Source organism: Argentina anserina, chromosome 6 (assembly GCF_933775445.1).
Source record: "Argentina anserina chromosome 6, drPotAnse1.1, whole genome shotgun sequence".
Classification (NCBI taxonomy): Eukaryota; Viridiplantae; Streptophyta; class Magnoliopsida; order Rosales; family Rosaceae; genus Argentina; species Argentina anserina.
The window spans coordinates 2,409,498-2,429,872 of record NC_065877.1 but is presented as its reverse complement, the minus strand read 5'-3'; the positions used below and the strand labels follow the sequence as shown (position 1 = coordinate 2,429,872).

The following is a 20,375-nucleotide window of genomic DNA, read 5'->3' as shown; positions in this document are numbered from 1 at the left end:
CATCTAATTCGGACATCGTTAAGGTATTGAAATTAGATTAAATCAATGAATGAATTAAAACTGTTCAACGTGAACCGTTCATGTAAATCTCAATTTTGAAAACTCAAACCATTGTCAAATTCGATGAAACTTTGTAGAGATGATCTTGAATAACATACCTAAATATTGAATCACTTATGGTGAACAAATTTGACCGAAAAGTGTGCTAAAATTGGAACTTCACTCGATAATTTCAGAGTGAAGCTTCACTCTGGATAGGGACTATATATATATAACTACTTTACTACGAAGAAAGAAGCCATAGAAAGAATGTCATATTATCTCAACTCTTGCATCACAGCAATGGTGCTCTATGTTTGCTTCTTCTTTTTACTCGTCTTACCACCTATTTCTTCATTTCTTTGTGAAGATTACTCCAGTGATTGCCAGACTCTGCTCAAATTCAAGGAGCTAACCAGTGATCCCAGAGGTCATCTTCGGACTTGGAACAAAGCAAATCCCTTGTGCAACTGGACTGGAGTTACATGTCACCCTCGTCTCCGCGACCGGGTTATCTGCCTTAGACTCGTAGACATGGGGCTTGCAGGGAAAGATACCACCATTCCTATCCAATCTTTCTCTTCTTACTAACCTGTCTTTACAGAGCAATAGTTTCCATGGAGAAATCCCATCTTCGTTAGGAGAACTTTCACAGTTGGCATTTCTGAACTTGAGCTCAAACAAGCTTGAAGGTAACATTCCACGTTCATTGCATGGTTACCACAGCTTGCAAGCCATAGACTTCACTTACAACAATTTATCCGGAGCCATACCTCAAGAACTCACTTGGGTGAAGAACTTGAAGTACTTGGCTCTCTCGGTGAACAGTTTAAGTGGAGTGCTGCCATCATCACCGTCAAATTTGTCGGAAGTAACACGGCTAGAACCAGCTGACAACCGTTTACTGGAAAGATCCCACCAAAGCTTGGAGCATTTAGAAAGCTAGAGATCTTATAATCGATTACTAATAGAAGCTCGTTGTCGGGGAATGTTGGGTTGTGTGGTGGTTCTGCACTACTTGGTCTCCCACCGACTCACCATGCGTAGTTCAGAAGCGAAAACAGAAGATGAGGAAATCAATTATTTCCTCCCTGATAGCAGCAGTTGCACTAGTCCCTGTGCTGGTTGCTGTCTTCGTTTATTGTTGCTTCTTCAGAAAACAAAATGATGGAATGCAATTGTAACAGGATTACCAAGGCATCATGGAAGCCGAATTTTCACCCAGAGGGAACTAGAAATTGCAACAGGTGAGTTCAGTGAGGCTAATCTCCTGGAGTATCGTTGAGGGAAAGAATGTCAATAGCTTTCGATGTTGCTAATGGCTTGGAGTATCTTCATGAAGGTTGTCCTGTACAAGTTATACACTGATCTGAAACCAGAAATGTGCTTTTTGACAACGCTATAGTGGCTCATGTAGCAGATTTCGGGGTCGGGAAGCTCATGTCAGCTGAGAAACCCGACGAATCACATGCTAGCACAACACATTTTGTACGAGGATCAATTGGTTACATTCCCCCAGGTATGCTTAATAAATCTAATCACTAAGTTCGCGTTATAAACCAAATACATAAAATTGTGTTTAATAGAGTTTTGTTGTATTACAGAATATGGACAAGGAATTGAAGTATCAGTTAGAGGATACATGTATAGTTTTGATGTCATGGTGCTTGAGATGATAACAAGAAGAAGACCTATGAGCAATATGTTACCAGATGGGATTGATCTAAGGAAATGGATGGATACTTCAGTCCCAGGCCATGTTTGGGATTTGTTGACAGAAGGTTTATGGAGATACAAAGCACGTGTGGCGCTTTGGATGAGCTTGAGAGGTGCTGCATACAAATGCTTGATCTAGGGTTGAAGTGCACAGATGAGAATCCACAAAAAAGACCTGCTACGTCTTTTGTTGTGCGGAAGTTGAAACAGTTTATGGAAAGCTCCAGTATCATTTGAGACTCGAAGTAATGATACAACTTAAACATGCATCAAAGTAGGTCTGTACTTTAAAGATTGCAATCTCAAGCATGTTTACCACAATAAGGAGACTAGTCTCTCAGTGAAAGAGAGAATTGTCATACAGTTTCAGTCGTATAATACAGTTTACTATCATAATAAGGATACATGCTCAAATAACAGTAATCATCTATGCTCCCTACGGATGGCTCAATTTTGGAGTAGCCCTATTAGGGTGTGCTATGTTTATGTAACTTCATCTATCTTAATGGATAACACCCAACTCCTTTTGGAAAAGAAAAGAACAGTAACCAAGTCTATTTTGAAATGATCCTCATAAATCGGTTCATTGAAGAGAACATACCAGCTGCCTTGTCAAATAAAGATGGGCCTTGCTCCGAATCCTCTTGCATATTTCCAAATATCATCTACAAAAGATAAAATTAACCCATGATCTTCTTCTTTGTGCACATCCTGTAAACTTTTTCAACTGTTAGCAACTGACCTCAAGGTCTTCAGCATCAGGACGACCCAAGAGCTCTTTGGCAAGTAGATATCTGTTTGGTCTATCCTTGTCATCAAAGAATACCTTCCATGACCTGATAAATGACCAAGGAAAATATTAAGGCAACAAAGATACGATTTGGTTAGGTATTTACCTTGGACAGCACCTAAGCACATAGTACGTTGGGGAATGCTCAGAAACCATAGATCAAAGGACCATCGAAATGTTTAGAACTCAATAGTATGTTTAGATCCCTTACCCTGGATAGCACCTAAATACAGCCCCGGATTCCATAGGCCTCATTGAGTAGACCGTCGTAAAAGTGCTGCATGGCATTTGTACAAGGAGTTAAAAGAAGAACAGAGGGGCTAAGGAGGCAGTTACAGAGGTAATAACAGAATTTCAGCAGGGACAACACTCTTAGAAGTAGAAACAACTAAACTGAGATAGAGCCAAAAACCACATATCAGCGCAGAGAGATCAAGAAGAATACCTCAAAAAGTATCGCCTTAACTTTCGTACATTAAATCCAACTCCGACATCCTCACTGATGAGACGTGGGTTCCACATGATTAGAGGCCTTGGCTGCAAATCTCAACAATATTATCTTGCCACTTTCAGGTGCACTAGAGAAGAACCAAATTGCCCAAAAAGAGTATAGCCATCATATCAAATATTCCAACATAGTGCTCATATGGAAATTCAATTTTGACGCAACAATTTACCGGATCATCTGACAGACTAGATGCAAGTTTCTCCACATATTCCAACATCTGATAATCAGGCACAATCATAACCACAATCTCATCTTCACTCGTTATGGGCTTCCGGTCACTTAAGCTGTAATGAGCCAGAAGAGTGTATTAGAATGAGGTACAATTATATATGAACACCAGCTGAAAGATGTATATATAAGAATACAGTTCCCGAAACAAAATAAAGAGCATTCAATAGCAAACATGATAAACATATGGCATCCTGTGCCATATTCAATAGAAAAGTATTACTAGCCAAAGTGAACCTAAACTGGTATGGTGTAAAATACCTCGCAAATCCAAAAGCAGCATCTGTCCACCGATATTTTAGAAGAGCTGCTGCTCCAGCATCAGGAAATACAGCTTTAACTCTCTTGCAAATAGATTAGTATCACTTGTCAACAGATGTATATAATGGGTGAAGTAAGCTAGAATATATTTAAGCAGTTTTGAAATCAAGCCATATCCATCTCTTTTTGTACAGTTTGCTTTCCTTGGAAGCAATCATATTTATATGGAGGCAGTAGTCATCACTGCTAAGAGGTTTTTGCCTTTGGGAAAGAGAGGTGTATAATTTTATGAAGCAACATATGTATGAAGTGGCCTATCATAAGTAAGAGAGAATATCATAAAGTACAGCTTCCTAGCTAAAGAAACATTTTCAACTAACCTCACAACCAGTTTCCTTTATAAGTGTATCCAAGAAAACTCTTGACAACTCCCAGAGCTCAGCTTGTGCCCCTTCCTCATCAAGAAACTGCAGCTGGGGAATTAAAAGTTCAACCTGCAAAATGACAATGAGTTTATGATCCAAGTTGGGCAGAGAAGGAACTGAAATGGATGATGTGCTCGTGAATTAATGCATGCAACCTTCATTTTGACATTCCATATCCCATATCAAGCTAAAATTTATTACTTTACATATTTATTTGAAGTTCTCTCAGGATAAGTTTTGATATGTCAGTTATGAGAACAAGGACATAAGCAAGGTATGTTGCTATCTCGCTTGAACTTTGCTAAGCAAGTTCTAAACTCTCCCTAGGAAACCTTATACATTTTTCACCTAGTAAATAGAAGCAAAAGCTACTTTGGTATACTAATGGATAGCCAACATCAGAGCTAACACACCTTACTCCCATAATTCCAAGTCAAGTTAGCTAGTCTTCCTTATGATATTTATAGATCTCAAAATAATTATACACTAGTAGCCATGCATGATAAGTCCTACATGAATGAATAAGATGACATTTTCGTGTGACACGTACAATGGCTCTCAAACCTCCTGAAGAGACAAAGGATGCACTTGCTTCACCTGATTGACGAACTGCACCCTCCAAGTCAGAAGGCAAGCAGCTGAATCATAAATAAATTACATCAATGCATTCCCTTCATCCCACCAATCATTTCCAAACAAAATAATAATGTAAATGCAACAATATTACATCCTACTTCAATCTCAATCCACATTTAACAAGCTTATAACATGCATTATTGCATCCAAATTCTTCTGTACATCACAAGGCAAGCTGGATCCCCTGAACATGCTAAACCCAAATTCTCTAAGTCTAACTTAGGTAGTCAATCCTCAAAATTCTACTGTAAAGTAAGAGAAAGCAGACTCTAGCTCAGGTACAGAAAACAGACCTTCCACAAACTAACCACTCTGGTCTCCTCTGTTGATACATCACTACCTATTATTGTTCCCCATATTTCATCTCATTCCAACACAGAGTGTCACATTATGTCATGATCACATTTGATATAACAAAATGCCTAAGCAACATATCACAATGAATCCATTTACTCAGTTTCATTTCAACAACCTTTAATTCACCATCCAAACCCAAAATGGGTATCACCAATTATACTCATTTCTTTGCCTCCACATTCAAACATAAAGCAAAGCTGCATAATTTACAAGCCCCAAATAGCAAGTGAAAACTAAGGCAACCAAAACCAACAAAGTAACAACCTTTTATAAGGAAACTAACCTGTCATCTTCCTCCTGCTGTTCACCTTCTTCTTCAACCTCTTGTAAAGACTCTGGTGTGTTGTTTTCTTCAAGGCCATCCTCAGCTTGAAACTTCTCAAACTTGGCACACACTCTTGAGCTTTTACCAGACCAAGCTTTGGTCATTGAAACCCCATTGCCCCCATTAAAGCCAGACCCAGAAAAAGTCAAGGACAGGCGTTTGGCTGACGTGGAGGAACTGGGTGCTGAAGAACAGGAGCACAAGTTGAACACGGAGCTTGGGTATGTGGATGAAGCCATGATTGAACTTAGCCCACTGGTAGCTGATAACACCCACAGAGAAAGTAAAAACGACACGTCGTTTAACGTTGGGCCGGGAGGGTCGGGTTTCTATTGGGCCGGGTTGAAACTTAGAGCATAGCCGTTAGGGAAGAAGAGCTGCTTATATTTAATCCGACGGCTCAGAATCACTCAAATTCAAATTAAGATTTGGATTCAAAACCCTACCCCCTCTTTTTTTCCCCAAATCAAATTCTCACCTCTCTTTCTCTCTCTTACGCTCTCTCTCTCTTACGCTCTCTCTCTCTCTCTCTCTCTCTCTCTGAAACTCTTTCTCTCTCTAGAATTCACCGAATCGCGATCTTTCTCTTGAAGGGATGGCTGGTAAACTCTCTCTCTCTCTCTCTCTCTCTCTCTCTCTCTCTCGGTTTTCTTGATTTGATTTGGTTTTTGAGATTGGGAATTGAAGTAAACGACGACGTTTTGATGCTTTGTTTCAGATCTAATGGCGGAAATGTTCCCGGAAATATGCGAAGGTGCTGCACTGGATCGCGATCCAGAGCCTTCTGCGACCTCCGAAGCAGGTTAGGGTTCTTTACACGATTCAATTGTTCGTTTTTCTAGGTTTTGGGGTTTTGAATTTGCAAGAGAATGTTGAATTTGAGGTTGGGCTGCGTATTTTAGGTTTGAGTTTGGGTTTTTAAGTACAAGAAAATGTGGAATTTGATTGTGTTGGTTGCAGTTGAAACCCTAGAGACTGTGAAGAGTGAGGTGGATGATGATGTCAGTGACCAAGGTGCGTAATACTTCTTTTTATTTGTTACTATGATCTGTTTCAATTTCAATGTCGCATTTTAGTCCATGAAAACGGTGGAACCAGGGACGTATCTGACCTACTTCAATTTCTTTTTTCTTGCAGCTCAAAATTTAGATACCGTGACAAAAGATTTGGACTGTGATGTCACTGGTATAGGTATGTTAATTCAACATTTCTTGGTTCTTTTCGCAATTTTTGAGTGATGTTTGGTAGTAGTTGATTCTCATTTTGGTCTTTCATTGGTGAGTTTCTTTAGTCTTGTTAATGTTGATGGGAAAATGGTAGAGATGATAGTTGAATCCTATTCTCAATGTTCACTTGTATTACGGAAAGTGATGAATCATTGGTTTTGTTATATATGAGCTGAGATTGATGATCTTTAGTCTACACACACTTTTGTACACACCACAGATGTTGGGTCGCTTTGGTAGAGGCTATATACCTGTTTTTCATGTAACTTGAAGTCGACTGTTTAAACATTTCAGATGATCCTGCAGAACAAGCTGCGGGAGTTTCAGATTTAATTGAGGAGACTGGTGTGACAAATGAAACGGAAGAAGCTTCCCCATTTCAGGGGGAGACCCTTCCAATTTTGCAGAAGATCATTGATTTGAGTGCTAAAATTAAGGTAAATTCTCAATATCATATGCACATTCTCTTTGTTTCAGATTCTAAATATTGATTGAGGAAATTTATTTTTCTCCATGATGGCTGCCAATCTGATTTGTTTTCTTATGTTACTGTATTTCTATGTTTTAGGACTTGAAAAAAGATCATAATGTATTGTCTGAAGAAGTCAAACAGGCAACAAGTTCTTTTCCAGACCCAGAAGTCCTGAGAACTCTGCAGCAGCTTAGTAAGTTTTGGATTGATAAATTGATAACTGGTTTATGTGCCTTCTTTCCTTCGTTCTTTGAATGTAATTGGTTGTTCCATCTGGTGCCTTAGGTAGTGAACATGAACTTCTGAAGAAGAAGTACATTGCTGAGTCCTCTGAGCGAAAGCGACTGTACAATGAAGTCATTGAGCTTAAAGGCAATATCAGGGTGTTCTGCAGATGTCGACCCTTGAATCAAAATGAAATTTCAAATGGATATAGTTCCGTTACTGAGTTCGAGTCGTCATTAGATAATGAGCTACAGATCCTTTCCTCTGATTCATCCAAAAAGCAGTTCAAGTTTGACCATGTGTTCAGACCCGAGGACGACCAAGGTGCATTTTAGAACTCATACTGTTTTTATTATAAGCACCGGCTAATACTTCATGATGGACTTTGTTACAACGAATAATTGTTAGACAGCTTTTATGTCACTGATATATATTTTTACAAATATGCAGAGGCTGTTTTTGCTCAAACTAAACCTATTATCACCTCAGTGCTGGATGGTTTTAATGTGTGCATATTTGCCTATGGCCAAACTGGAACTGGTAAAACCTTTACAATGGAGGGAACTCCTGAAAATAGGGGTGTCAACTACAGGACTCTTGAGGAGTTGTTTCGGATTTCAGAAGAAAGATGTGATTCCATGCGATATGAATTATCTGTTAGCATGCTTGAGGTTTATAACGAGAAGATAAGGGACCTCTTGGTAGATCACAACAACCAAGACGTTAAAAAGTAAGTTTTCTTTGCTTACATCTTTACTGAATACCTTTCTATCTTGCATTTAGTTAACTGTTGATAACCAAGTTTGGATTCTGTAAGATTTTAAAGAACCAATCAACTATTGGTTTGTTAAGTAAACACTATTTGTGAACGCTGAACAACCACAAGATACACTGATACGCTGATGGTTGATATGTTGCAATTAGAAAGATGGAAATAAAAATATTATAATATACTTATTAGCAATGTTAGAACCATCCTTTTTATTTGTAGAAATGTACTTATTTTGTCTTACGTGAACAAAGGTTGGAAATTAAGCAAGCTGCAGATGGAACATTAGATGTGCCAGGACTTGTTGAACCTCATGTTAATTGCTTTGAGGAAACATGGGAATTGCTGAAATCTGGAAGCCGTGCCCGATCTGTGGGATCAACCAGTGCTAATGAGCTGAGCAGCCGGTCTCACTGGTACTTTTTCTGCTACTAAAATATTGTATTTTCAAATTTTTGGCTTTGTGTGTGCAAATGAAATTGAGGTTGTCCATGAAACTATAATGCAAAATGGAATCTTTCATATTATGAATGTCTCAAGTTTGTCTTACTGTAATGTCCATTTATTTGTTTTCTGTAGCTTGTTGCGGGTGACTGTAAAGGGGGAGGACTTGATTAGTGGGCAAAGGACAAAGAGTCAACTGTGGCTAGTAGACTTGGCTGGTAGTGAGCGTGTGGGGAGGATTGAGGTTGAAGGGGAAAGACTGAAGGAATCTCAGTTTATAAATAAATCTCTCTCGGCCCTTGGCGATGTAATCTCATCCCTTGCTTCTAAAACAGCCCATATTCCTTACAGGAATTCAAAGCTCACTCATATGCTGCAGAGCTCTCTTGGTATGCATTTGTTGTAGGTTTTATTTGATTGTAAGTGGCTTCCATAAATTTATCTTTATGCACAATGTTAATAAATTTGAATTGCAGGAGGAAATTGCAAAACTTTGATGTTTGTCCAGATTAGCCCAAGCTCCTCAGATTTAGGAGAAACACTTTGTTCCTTAAACTTTGCCAGCCGAGTCCGAGGAGTTGAGAGTGGCCCAATTCGAAAACAAGCAGACCACACTGAGCTGCTCAAGTACAAGCAATTGGCAGAAAAGGCTAAACATGACGAGAAGGAAACAAAGAAACTACAGGATGGTTTATCTGCTGCGCAGTTAAGGCTAGCTGCAAGAGAACAGATGTGCAGAAATCTTCAAGAAAGGGTATCTGTTATAACAGGTTGTTGAATTCTTGATTTTCTTCTTCAGTATCTTGATCACTAATTCATAATTTGAAAACTGAATTTTCAGGTCCGAGACCTTGAGAACCAATTGGCAGAGGAAAGGAAGACCAGACTTAAACAGGAAGCTAGAGCTTTCGCTGCTTCAGCATCAACATCATCCTGGAAACCAGGAGCACAGAAGGCTGTTGCAGAGAAGAAGCCACCATTAGCTCCTAACAAATCAAGGCTTCCCCTGCGAAGAATTGGCAATTTTGTGCCCCAGCCATCTGCTTTTCCACCCAAAAAGAATGGCTACTCAACTTCTTCTGTTCCACCTCCAATAGATGGCAAAGAAAATGTCCCAGCAATATCAGGAGCCTCAAGAAACACCGGCCGCCTTATTTTACCAAAACGAATGTCCATTTCTGTGAGACCCCCTCCTCCAACAACAACAGCCACAACAGCACAGCAGATTCGTAAGCCCAAGAGACATTCCATTGCTACTCTTCCTAACCTTCGGCCAGAGCCAAACTCTTACATGGCTACTCCCCTCAACAACAACACCTCTGCCTCTCGGTTCAACAATGGCAGACCCTCATTTCTGCCGCGAAAGAGATACTCAAGGTTGTTCTCTCCAATGCCTGATTTGAAGACAGCAGCAGAGACAACCCCAACTGCCATGAGGAGCAGTAGTAAGTTCATGTGCAGCCCCCCAGCGCAGCAGACTAGTTCATTCAAATCCAGGCTTCCTACAGCCATTGCATTGCAGCGAAAACCAGTAATTTGGAGTCCACTAAAGTTCATGAAGAGCAGGAGGCCATCTCTGGCTCTGCCTGCTAGAATGGAGATGTAATGAATAAAGTTGTTTGTCGTTACATTGTCTATATTGTCGAAAACCTTGGACCCTTTCTTTTCTTCTGATTACCTTATAACTTCTGTGATGGTACTCGAAATGTATGCTTCTTGCCTACCATTGATCATTTGATTGATTCAATATGAAATCCTTTTGAGCTTTTGTTTACTTCCCAATCATCTAAGCATTGCTTCTTATTATATCATTGTTGTAGCTTTGAATCAAAAGAGACCCCTAAAGGCAATGAACTCTACAAATCAAGGGACTGTCCCTTAGTCTTCAAACTGTGAGAGAGAGAGAGAGAGAGAGAGAGAGAGAGAGAGAGAGAGAGCGCGTTACATCATCTAGCAGCAATAAAGGGGTTTGCTTCAAAACGAGGGGCATGAATATCTTTAAATAAAAAGTAGCCGTTTTGTGATAAATTTGACCGTTGGACCCCGAAAAGAGAGAGAAGCAAAACCAATCAAGATCCGTTGCTAAAGTGTTTGTATTTCCAGCCGTTTTGACTTTTCACTTCGGAAGCAAACTGGAAAACCGAAACTGAAACAAACACTTCATCTGTATTTAGAGAGAGAAAGAGTTTGAGGAAGAAAGAGAGAGACCCACTTCAACTTTCTGCTTCTCTTCTATTATATCCCAAATCAAAATGGTTGCTAAAACCCCACCAAAGCAGAGAAAGATGGTAGCCCCTCTCAATCCAGCTCTGCTCAGAGAAACAGTGAAGAAGGTGAACTACATTTCGCTCATTCCTTGGTGAAATTTGGAAGTCTGTGATGTAAGTTTATGTGTTTGATTTAATGGGTGTGTTATTTTTTGGGTTTGTGAAGGTGGATAGGTGTATGGCTCGGTTGCAGGAGCTACAGTACACTGTGACGGGTGGGACGAAGGTGATATCGGGAGTCAGTCTCAGCCCGAGAAGTACTAGAGGTTATATGAGGACTAGTCTTAGATGCAAACAAGAATCTGTAAGGTAAAACAAGAAAGCTTTCTGAGTTTTGAGTTTTTGGTTGATCCTGGTGAATTTTGAATTGGGAATTGAAATGGGTATTTTGCTTTCTGAAGGATAAAAAGTTTGACGCCGAGGAAATCTCCTGTAGGGAAGTTTCCGGCAGGGAAATCTCCAGCAAAGTCAGCAGGTAACATACTCTCTGATATCAGAAGATTAGTTAAATGTCTTTGACTAGTTTGGGTAGTCTGAGTTTTTGACACTAGGTTTAGTAAATAAGTTATGTTTGTAACATGGATTGATGAGTTTCCTAATAACTTGATTGTTGCATTTGAAACTGATGAGTTGGAAACCGGATAGAGAACTGTTTACAAGTACTAGAACCAAAATTGTTGAATTGGATCTTATGTTTTGGTATTTCTGTTCTTGTAGTTGGTCAATTATTTAGGCATTCCTTAACTTGGTAATATGAAATTGGAAATCTAGTATTTGCAAAATTTGAGCAACATTTTGTGCATTGCCTAAAAAATGTCATTGTAATAATATCCAGGGGAATGGCAAAGAATGTCATTGCCGGCAATGCTGCTGAGCGAAACAGTAGGAGAGATCCTTCATTCAAGTCAATTTGCAAGGGAAATAGTAGCATCAGTCCCCAAGAAAACAATTTTAGAAGACCCCAAAACCCCAATGAGCCAACAGAGGAAACAGAGACCGCCCCCTGAAAACAGGGCCAGAAGAAAACGAGAGAAGCGCGATAAAGCTCAATCAAACCGATCAGAATCAGGTTTACCAGAGCTTCAACGAGCCCGGTCTCGCATCAACTTCAAGGTTTCACCTCCTAAGAAGAGAGAGATAGAGAAAGAGAACACCAGATACTTGGCAAACAGAGTTTCTCCTAAAAACAGACCATGGGCTAAAAAGAGTGTACTGTTTCCCAACCCTTTGTTTTTGGCTACTGATACTTCACCACCTCAGGAAAAGAAGTTCTATAGAACAAGGTCACCGATGATCGGAAGAAGTAGTACTAATAATACTTCACCACCTCAGGAAAAGAAGTTCTATAGAACAAGGTCACCAATTATCGGAAGAACCAATTATCGGAAGAAGTAGGTCACCAATTATCGGAAGAAGTAGTACTAATAGTACTAAGCCACATCAGCAGATTCAGACTCCACACAAGTTTTTGATCAAGTCTCCAGCTTCGGCTTCGAAGTTCCAGGTCAAGATCAAGAGCCCTCCATTGATTTCTTCTCTTTCGCCAACAAAGGCCAAGAAGTCTCCGAAGAAATCTGCTGTGTCGAAACTGCGGCGGTCATTTTCTCCGTCAAGATTGGCTACTAGATTGGTGTCTCTGTCTCCACTGAAGAGCAGGAAGAGTGTGCAGAAGAGTGAGGGACTAATAATGCCGGGTTTGAAACAGCGTCCAACTTCCTCAATGCCACTGGGAATTTCAGCTAGGAGGAATTAAACATGATTGAAATAATGAGATTACACACTTGTATGTAGATTGGTTTGGATTTTGTGATTGTTTGCGATATTTTCTTGATGTCAATAGTTTCATTGATTATTTGTTCGTGGGGTGGTGTGAGTTTTTTGTCATGTAATAAGGTGGGAAAAATAATTAGAACTGGTTGGGAAAAATAGTTTCATTTTGTCGGTAGTTTTGTTTATGGGGTTTAGGGTGATTTTATCAAATATATATTCTTGATGTCAATAGCTTCAACCCAAGGGGGTCATTCCCTAAACCCTAAACAATTGGTCCGGACCATTTAACGACCCTACAACCCAAGGGGTCATTCCCTTGGGCAGGGCCATCCTCACTATTGACTTAACGAGGGAAGGAAGAAAACCTCCCTACCAATAAATATTTTTTTTTTGGAGTACTTGTCTTTTCAATTTTTAATTTCACTTCGATTATAAAAGGATTGTCAAAAATAAATCTGTAATGTTTAATTTCACTACAGAAATGGGAGCCAGTGGAGCCACTAGTAGACTAGTCGTACCAACACGGCTACACCCACTACCATTAGGAAACTGAAGCCTAAACCGACTCGGAAATGCAAACCTATTTCCTTCTCCCGTTGGGATTTGCCCAGATCAGAAATAAATAGAAGCCAAACCTTCGTCTTTCTCCATTCTCAATCAGTTTATAAATAGTAAGAGATGTCAGTGACGACGATGGGTGTAGCAGGTGACATGGATTTTCTTGATATCCGGCGAACTCTGAAAGAGCGAATCAGAAAGGCAAATAACATGACTCAGCTGATACGAAAGAGGCCAAGAGCTCATCCTTGTTTGGATCCTCGGAGACCTCTCTTTCACAGAGACTGATCAACGAGAGCAAAGCTCTTGTGCCGGAGATTATCAAGATTCTGGAAAAGACGAACAACAATGATCATCCAAAGCCGAATTCCAAAGTGGATTTGAAGGCTCAGGGAGGTACAAAAGTTGAGGGAATATTCACGTGATTACTCTTACTTGAAATTAGAGTCTGTTGAAGTTCCAAAGTATTCGAAACCACCACCACCACCACATCAGCCTTCTTCTAAAGCTGATGAGAATGGGATCACAAAGAAGAGTCTGCCTATTCCTAAAGCTAATGGGAATGGGATCCCAAAGAAGAGACACGATATGGTGTCTTCTTTGAAACCCAAAAAGAGTGGTGGTGATGTTATCAAAACTGAAATCTCCTCGGGGAAGTCAGAATCCGTTTCGAATTCAGTTCCGATTTGTGAGTCAAAGAGTTTGAAATCTCGGCCCCGTGAGAAAGTGGTAACAAAGTCACAAGCTTCATCTGCAAAGGAAAGCGTGTGCCCCAAACAAGCAGAGGTCAGTAACACCAAACTGGTGCCGAGAAATGAAGGTCCTTCCTTGAAGAGAAAGTTGATCATGAAACACCGAGTGGAAGAGGATTTCGAGGATGATTTTGTTGATATTTCTTCAGTAATCCAAGGTGTTTTTGGGAGAAGAGGAAAGAGGCGATACACGAACCATGGTGACAACAGCGATGATCGTGCTATGGTGTCTGGCTTTAGAGATATCTTGAAAGAAGAGAATAGGAGTGCGAGGATTGCAAGGGAGGAGGATGCCATAGAGGCTCTAAGGCTTGAGCAAGAAGCCAAAAAAGAGAGGTTAAGCAAAGCAAAGAAGCAGAAGTTGATGACTTAGATATGACGATGTGAATTTGTTGTGTAATCTGTCTCTGAGTAGATATCTGTAAAGTTGATCTGTTAATGAAAACCAAATTGAATCTGAGTGAAAACCAAGTTGCATAAATTCTCAATCCTTTTGCATATTTCTCTCCAAAATTAGAGTTCAGGCAATTAGAACCTTCGGTACCAATACTTCTTTCGCTGACAAACAGTTCCTGAAGATGCATGGGACTTAAAAGTAGATGCATGATGTTCGAGTTATTGACCGCGAAGTTATGCAAAAAAAAATTCTCTGGAGCAAGTCGAAACAACATTTTGTAATCACAAATGCATATCAAAAGATGCAAGCTTTATAATCAAAATGCACATCAAAACTGGCATGAGTCTTATACTATACTGTGCCATAAGACTGATGTGATGAAGCTTAATACATTGATCGTACAATTTCTATGGACTGGATACCAGGAACTCGGCCAAGATCCAAAGAAGATAAAACCAACAAAACCATGTATCATATCCACACATCAGAAAGACAGAAATCACCATTTATCTTGAAGAAAATGCTTTATACAAACCTGCTTACACGAGCTTGGCCTTTATTAGAACATACATTGGCACAATCATAGGTCACACAATGAGAAATTGAATAGCGTGACATGTTGCACGCCGCAGTTTCCATGTGGACCAGTTTCACCAAAGACCAATTTTGATAAACTTCCGATGGGAAAATGCAACTATATTCTCATCAGTACGTTTAGATCATTTGCCTGGAGATGCAAACCTTGTCCTCTCTCTTTGCTTATTTAAAGCTCGATCCTTTGGTGATACACCTGCTTGGCGCATCATCTCTGCAAAGACAGTTATCACAATCATACATATGACTTAAACTGCTTAGAAAATAATTTCTTCAGTTATAAGATTGTGTGCTCTGTGCACTTAGAATCTTTAATACTAATCTATGGAAGCCTTGACTAAGACGTAGATTTAAGTTTGACAGAAATAAAGGACGAAAACAGACAGGTTGCTACAAGAAATTCATATAGTTGCAATTTCAAACCACATGAATAGAGGAAAAATCTACCTCGCTTTCTCTCTAGCTCATGATCAAGCTCTTCTTTCCACTTCCTTTGTCTCTCGGAATAGCCCATACTGTGAGTGGTGTAATATATCAGAAATGGAAAAAGTGGTGTAATATATCAACCTGCACCAATTAGAGTCGTGAACTAACCTTGGGCTGCCTGGCTCTTGCTGAGCATCAACTCCAAACCCTTTCCAATCAGTGTGAGGAGGTGGTGACATGTCCTTTAAGTTTTTATCGCTCGCGTTACCAATATTTGATACACGCCTACCACTACTCCCAGGGCTTACACTACATACTGCATCAGCTACTATAGATGGAGTGCCAATTGGACTCCGTATGGGTGATCTGCTTTTAGGAGGTAATTTCAAGTACTTAGAAGTAGTTTCATCGGGTGAGCTATCCACAAAACTCGGAGAGCACACTACATTCATGCTGTTGTAAAACTCTTCATACAGAGGTGTTTGCAGTTTCTTCAGTTCCAGAGCCTGAGATTTTGATCAAAAGTGCAGCTCAGAAAATCAAATGCATCAACAGAACAAATTTCATAAACACTTCATTTTAGCCTACCATCATAATGTTAGCGTGCATGAAAAAGGTAAATGTAGTCTGGCTATTTAACTTTCTCAGAATTAGATCTCACATTAATACACATTTCCATAACCTAGAATAGCAACCAACTTAACTCTAAACCAGAAATAGTACCTTTTCATCCAAAAATGCAGTAATTTTTGATTCAGTAAGTTCTTCATCATCCTCTGACAGAGATCGTCCACAAGGAGATGAAAATGCACCAATTGCTCCAGAACAGCCAGCAGGATCATCAGTTTGGTGGCTAGTATCCAGATTCATTCCATTTTGTTCAGTTTCTGAACTTCGGTAAAATTGGCACCCCATATCATCAGTGGGCTCGCACATTGGGTTGAAGCTCTAAGATAAGAAAATCACATACCTTAATTAGCTTAGCTTATGAAATTTGAAACAGGAGAGCACAAACATGAGTACCTTAAGGTCATCAGGCATATAAGTAGAATTGAGAATTCCTTCCCCGATCGTAAGATCATCTTTGTCATCAATCCTACACATGTCATCATCACTGTCCCTTCCCCAAACGTGTGTACTTTCCAACACCTTGTCATGATGTATGGTTGAGCAGTGCAAACTATCCATATTACACATTTCAGATGAATCTCGGCATGTTGACATCTCACTGCCAAAAAATGACTTTACCTCATCAAAAGCCTGTAAAAAGATCATACAAAATATTTTCGAATCTTACTGGTTCAAAGAAACTTTAAATAGAGTACTTACAAGGTCTGTAGGTTTGAAGAAAATGATGGAGAAGGGATCCCTGAATCTTCCTGATGGTAGCAAATTAAGTGTCACTTGAAAGCTTCAAGTGGTGGAAATAAGCACAAAATAATGTCACTGAATTCACTCATACCAACCATGATAGAAGGACGCAAAGAAGTATGAGATTCCATGGGTTGCCCACTCACAAATGGATGCTGCATGTGATGAAAAAAGTACACATGTAAGAACAAGATAAGATGTAAGGATTGACTCGAGACTATTTACAGTATATACAGAAAAAAAAACTGCCAACACCACTGGAAACTTAGATAACCTGAAGCAACTCAGATGCCGTTGGCCTCAAATTTGGCTCCCTGCCGTAGGACGAATATTAACACAAAATCAGAACTTTATAGTATAAAGCCATCTCTATCTCCATTTAAGACCTAAATACATAAAGTTAAGCAAATGCCAGACGGTTGTACATCCAGAAAATAGATGAGAAAGGATTCATGCAACACTTATCTAGGAAATTTAAATTTAAATTAATATAGTTCAGAGAAGACAAGAGTCTGGCATACTTTTGCAGACATTTTAACAGAAAGTCTTTCGCCTCGACGGAAATATGCTCAGGGATTGGTGGATGAGACTTTGTTGTCCCTATATGGAAGAGAGCAGCAACCTAGAGAAAGAAGTGATCAGTGAAACAAGCATGAGAGATAAAGAAAAAGTTCTCTAAGCCTTTCAAAAATTTAGTAGGACAAGTACCTCTTGGTATTGTTCGCTCCAAGGAGGCTTTCCAGTGGCCATCTCAATCACAGTACATCCAACGCTCCATATATCAGCAGAGCTAAAAGAATTTCTCAGTAAGATATATAGAAATACAGTCCAAGAACTTCCAATGTAGAGAGCTAAAAAGCAGTGACCTAGGAAGATAGTTTAAGAACTCCAAATCTTATCAAGACAGGAGTTCCAGAACGTGACTTTTATCGCACTGCCTATCTTCTATGACATTTCACTGATTTCAGTTTTTTCTTGTGTTGGAGAAATGTCTTCATTTACCTTTATATACAGTATACTTTCGATCATGAAACTTTAGAGAATTGGCATAATATGATCAATAAAATGCCTGAAATGAAGTAGATAGTACAGGGATAATGATTGTGCTTACAAGCTATGACCAGTCTGACGAATAACTTCAGGAGCCATCCAGTATGGTGTACCCTTCATAGACTTAGCACCAGAAATGGTTGCCTACAATAATGCAACCTCTTAATTATAGGACATTCATCATACAAGTAGCCTGTAAGATATATATCAAGCATAGAAAGTAAAGCATAAAAAAGCACACATCTAGTAGAAATGATAAGAACTCTACGTACCAGCTCCACGTCCTGTTTGGATGCACCAAAATCTGCAAGCTTAATGCATCCTTTATTATCGACAAGGATATTTGCTCCCTGAAAGGTTATACAATATATATCAGCCAATTGCACGAAAAAGATCAAGAAGAGGTAAGAAACCTTTGTATACATTCATATGACTATCAGCAAAGGGTGGAGTACCTTAATGTCCCTGTGCATTATCCCATTTTTGTGTAAATATTCTAGTCCCAACAACAACTGCTTGGTGTATGTTCTCATTACCTGGCTCACAGAAATTTGTATAATTTGAGCATTAATATACTGGTAAACACAAATTTTATATGCAAGAACTTACAGCTTCAGGGAAAGATCCAAATTTCCCCAGCAGTGATGATATGGATCCACCCGGGACAAACTCCAACAGAATGTTCAAGGTATCCTCCTCCCTCACTGTACCCAAATATCTCTAAGAGAAACCAAAAGGAAGAAAAAAGTCAGAAAGAAAAAAGAGAAAGACAAACTCAATAGCTGAAATAGATAGAAGATGGTGCTACTCACAACAATGTTTGGATGAGACAGATTTTTTAGAAGCTTCACTTCTTCCTCAAGCTCCTTTATGTGAGCCTACTTATAGAATTAAACCACTAATCAGCATAAGAACACCAATTATAATCATTAAAAATAATAATCGTCATGTTAGTAAAATAGCCAGCAATGCCTAACGACAATGAACTTTTTGATTGATAAATTAGACTTATAGAAACTAATAGCCTATATTACTCAACCAGTGATTATGGAAAGTAAATGCTGCTCACTCAATGAAGTTAAGTGCATAACCTACTGTTCTTAGGTTGCAATTGCGACAAAAGTCACAAAACAGACACGAGATATAAGACGTTGAGTCTGTAACCCAGACAAGTATTGATACTCTCAATCAGCACAAGTAACAATCGATGACATTATCAGACAAGTAATAAGGACATCACAACACGGGGGGAAAATCAAGTCTACAAAAGTACAAAACAGTCGCCATACCCAACATAAACCTCAACTTTCATAATACAGGAAGCTGCCTTTATAGGCATCTCATCCACAGAGAGTCTATCACACCACAACGGTACTCGAGACACACCCATTCCTGGGAAATTTACTTTTATAGAAAATATAGTTATCTCAAAACTACCTTTGTGCTCGGTTGTTTGGCCATTTTAGGTAGATATGGGTAGAAAGTAAATGTCTATCCACAACATCACAACCATCATCAAACTAAAGCTGTATAGTAACAAAAAGGAAATCACACCTGAGCTTTCTCCTTGGATGCACTTGTAATCGCGATAAGAACCTGTAGAAGAACAAAGAAAACACATATCAAAAACCACATACTAAACCAGGTCCAGTACTGAACTAGCTCTGCAACTAGTGAACTAATACTTGATTAACATTCAAAACTCAATTAACCAAAATCGACGAGAATGAACATGAAAATAAACTCTCTAACCAAAATTGGAGCAAAAATTCAATACGCCGAAGCTCATACAGTATCAAAAACTAAAAAAGAACACTCCAGAATCAAAATCAAGCAATTTACCAAATCAAAACCTAACTAAGATAAAAAAAATTAGCATCCAAATTAGAAACAGCAGCAATCCGAATCAGACTCCAGCACCAGAATCAAGCGAAATCAACTTTAATCCCTGAGAAAAGAGAACTTGAATTCGGAGACGGACCTGCTTAACGGCGAGGAGCTCGCCGGAGCCGAGATTCATGCCCATGTAGACGCGGCCGAAGGCGCCGCAGCCGATCAACTCGCCCTTGCGCCATCGGATCGGAGGCGCGGCGTCTTTAGGTGCAGACGGCGGCGGGGGCGAGGGTTTGGAGAAGACTCTGGATTTCCGAATGGAGGCGGTGATCTTGTCGACTAGGGTTACCGGGGAGTCGTCGGTGTCCGGTGGCCGGAAGACGAGTGATCGGCGGACTGATCCGAACATGTCTTGCATTTTGCGGTGGCTCTGGAGATTTGGTGGTGCTTTTCTATTGGAGTAGGCTCATTTGGTCGGTGAGAAAGAGAGTGAGTGGAGGATTTGAGAGAGAGGAGGGAAAAAGGTGGGAGGAGTTTGTTTTTTGAAACTAGTGATGAAGTTGAACAAAGAAAATGATAGGGGAAAATTGGATTATTGTTTAAATTTTCTTGTGTTTTGGTGCGACCTTGTGTCACACTGGTTTAGGCAATGTTAATATTGTTTGTCCATTTTCAAACATAACAAGTCATGTGTATCATAGATGGATTGCAGGATATTGGGTTGTTACTATTCAAGGAATTTAGAGTTAATAGGGACAAATGTGTTAAGCGTGAACAAAATGTATGTCATGATCTTAAGTGCTTTCAAACTAACACAAAATTCATGCCTCTGTTTTTTGTTTTTGTTGTTTTGATTGTTTGATCACTTTTATGTGACGAGAGACATTATAATTTCATTGAGTACGCCATAATGGAATGAGTAGTGAATTGTGAAAC

The 20,375-nt window shown here is 39.5% G+C and overlaps 4 protein-coding genes and 2 pseudogenes across 5 annotated transcripts; 4 read left to right on the top strand and 2 right to left on the bottom strand.

Annotated features, from left to right (window-relative positions):
* Positions 1-342: 342 nt before the first annotated feature.
* LOC126800770 (probable LRR receptor-like serine/threonine-protein kinase At3g47570) lies at positions 343-1,992 on the top strand (annotated as a pseudogene).
* A 53-nt stretch (positions 1,993-2,045) lies between these two features.
* Positions 2,046-5,530, bottom strand: LOC126799766 (uncharacterized). Its single transcript, XM_050527032.1, has 9 exons — positions 5,244-5,530; positions 4,518-4,605; positions 3,923-4,036; positions 3,543-3,625; positions 3,223-3,337; positions 2,991-3,082; positions 2,757-2,822; positions 2,498-2,591; positions 2,046-2,420 (listed from the first exon to the last, which is right to left on the bottom strand). The coding sequence occupies exons 1-9, from the start codon at positions 5,522-5,524 to the stop codon at positions 2,310-2,312; spliced, it is 1,044 nt and encodes a 347-aa protein (XP_050382989.1). The 5' UTR covers positions 5,525-5,530; the 3' UTR covers positions 2,046-2,309.
* A 478-nt stretch (positions 5,531-6,008) lies between these two features.
* On the top strand, positions 6,009-10,175 carry LOC126798619 (kinesin-like protein KIN-14S). Its single transcript, XM_050525627.1, has 11 exons — positions 6,009-6,087; positions 6,246-6,299; positions 6,423-6,476; positions 6,818-6,948; positions 7,080-7,176; positions 7,269-7,532; positions 7,659-7,938; positions 8,232-8,393; positions 8,557-8,810; positions 8,898-9,175; positions 9,263-10,175. Exons 1-11 carry the CDS (start codon positions 6,009-6,011, stop codon positions 10,025-10,027), a joined length of 2,418 nt encoding a protein of 805 aa, XP_050381584.1. The 3' UTR covers positions 10,028-10,175.
* A 429-nt stretch (positions 10,176-10,604) lies between these two features.
* LOC126799760 (probable microtubule-binding protein TANGLED) lies at positions 10,605-12,599 on the top strand. Its single transcript, XM_050527025.1, has 5 exons — positions 10,605-10,754; positions 10,855-10,997; positions 11,090-11,163; positions 11,524-12,043; positions 12,084-12,599. Exons 1-5 carry the CDS (start codon positions 10,674-10,676, stop codon positions 12,439-12,441), a joined length of 1,176 nt encoding a protein of 391 aa, XP_050382982.1. The 5' UTR covers positions 10,605-10,673; the 3' UTR covers positions 12,442-12,599.
* Positions 12,600-13,151: 552 nt separating this feature from the next.
* LOC126800738 (uncharacterized) lies at positions 13,152-14,141 on the top strand (annotated as a pseudogene).
* Positions 14,142-14,475: 334 nt separating this feature from the next.
* LOC126797503 (mitogen-activated protein kinase kinase kinase ANP1-like) lies at positions 14,476-19,982 on the bottom strand. 2 transcript variants are annotated; one of them, XM_050524130.1, is made up of 17 exons: positions 19,588-19,982; positions 19,161-19,202; positions 18,419-18,484; positions 18,216-18,326; positions 18,062-18,142; positions 17,879-17,956; positions 17,668-17,750; positions 17,265-17,346; positions 17,078-17,178; positions 16,831-16,870; positions 16,648-16,711; positions 16,515-16,560; positions 16,209-16,413; positions 15,909-16,133; positions 15,354-15,691; positions 15,207-15,274; positions 14,476-14,973 (listed from the first exon to the last, which is right to left on the bottom strand). In XM_050524130.1, exons 1-17 carry the CDS (start codon positions 19,855-19,857, stop codon positions 14,885-14,887), a joined length of 1,989 nt encoding a protein of 662 aa, XP_050380087.1. In that variant the 5' UTR covers positions 19,858-19,982; the 3' UTR covers positions 14,476-14,884. The 2 variants fall into 2 exon arrangements, with proteins under 2 accessions (XP_050380087.1, XP_050380085.1); XM_050524128.1 differs by having other exon boundaries at positions 16,515-16,564; positions 16,652-16,711.
* Between the last annotated feature and the right edge of the window lie 393 nt (positions 19,983-20,375).

Excerpts from the sequence above, each read along its gene's own strand:
- LOC126798619 (XM_050525627.1), top strand. The coding sequence starts at position 6,009 with ATGGCGGAAATGTTCCCGGAAATATGCGAAGGTGCTGCACTGGATCGC. Across the intron at positions 6,949-7,079 it reads ATTTGAGTGCTAAAATTAAG|GACTTGAAAAAAGATCATAA; the intron begins GTAAATTCTCAA and ends TCTATGTTTTAG. Across the intron at positions 9,176-9,262 it reads GCAGAAATCTTCAAGAAAGG|GTCCGAGACCTTGAGAACCA; the intron begins GTATCTGTTATA and ends CTGAATTTTCAG.
- LOC126799766 (XM_050527032.1), bottom strand. The coding sequence starts at position 5,524 with ATGGCTTCATCCACATACCCAAGCTCCGTGTTCAACTTGTGCTCCTGT. Across the intron at positions 4,606-5,243 it reads CAGCAGGAGGAAGATGACAG|CTGCTTGCCTTCTGACTTGG; the intron begins GTTAGTTTCCTT and ends TTTATGATTCAG. Across the intron at positions 3,626-3,922 it reads TAAAGGAAACTGGTTGTGAG|AGAGTTAAAGCTGTATTTCC; the intron begins GTTAGTTGAAAA and ends TCTATTTGCAAG.
- LOC126799760 (XM_050527025.1), top strand. The coding sequence starts at position 10,674 with ATGGTTGCTAAAACCCCACCAAAGCAGAGAAAGATGGTAGCCCCTCTC. Across the intron at positions 10,755-10,854 it reads TCAGAGAAACAGTGAAGAAG|GTGGATAGGTGTATGGCTCG; the intron begins GTGAACTACATT and ends GGGTTTGTGAAG. Across the intron at positions 10,998-11,089 it reads TGCAAACAAGAATCTGTAAG|GATAAAAAGTTTGACGCCGA; the intron begins GTAAAACAAGAA and ends TGCTTTCTGAAG.
- LOC126797503 (XM_050524130.1), bottom strand. The coding sequence starts at position 19,857 with ATGCAAGACATGTTCGGATCAGTCCGCCGATCACTCGTCTTCCGGCCA. Across the intron at positions 19,203-19,587 it reads AGCTCCTCGCCGTTAAGCAG|GTTCTTATCGCGATTACAAG; the intron begins GTCCGTCTCCGA and ends GTTCTTCTACAG. Across the intron at positions 16,712-16,830 it reads CGGCATCTGAGTTGCTTCAG|CATCCATTTGTGAGTGGGCA; the intron begins GTTATCTAAGTT and ends CATCACATGCAG.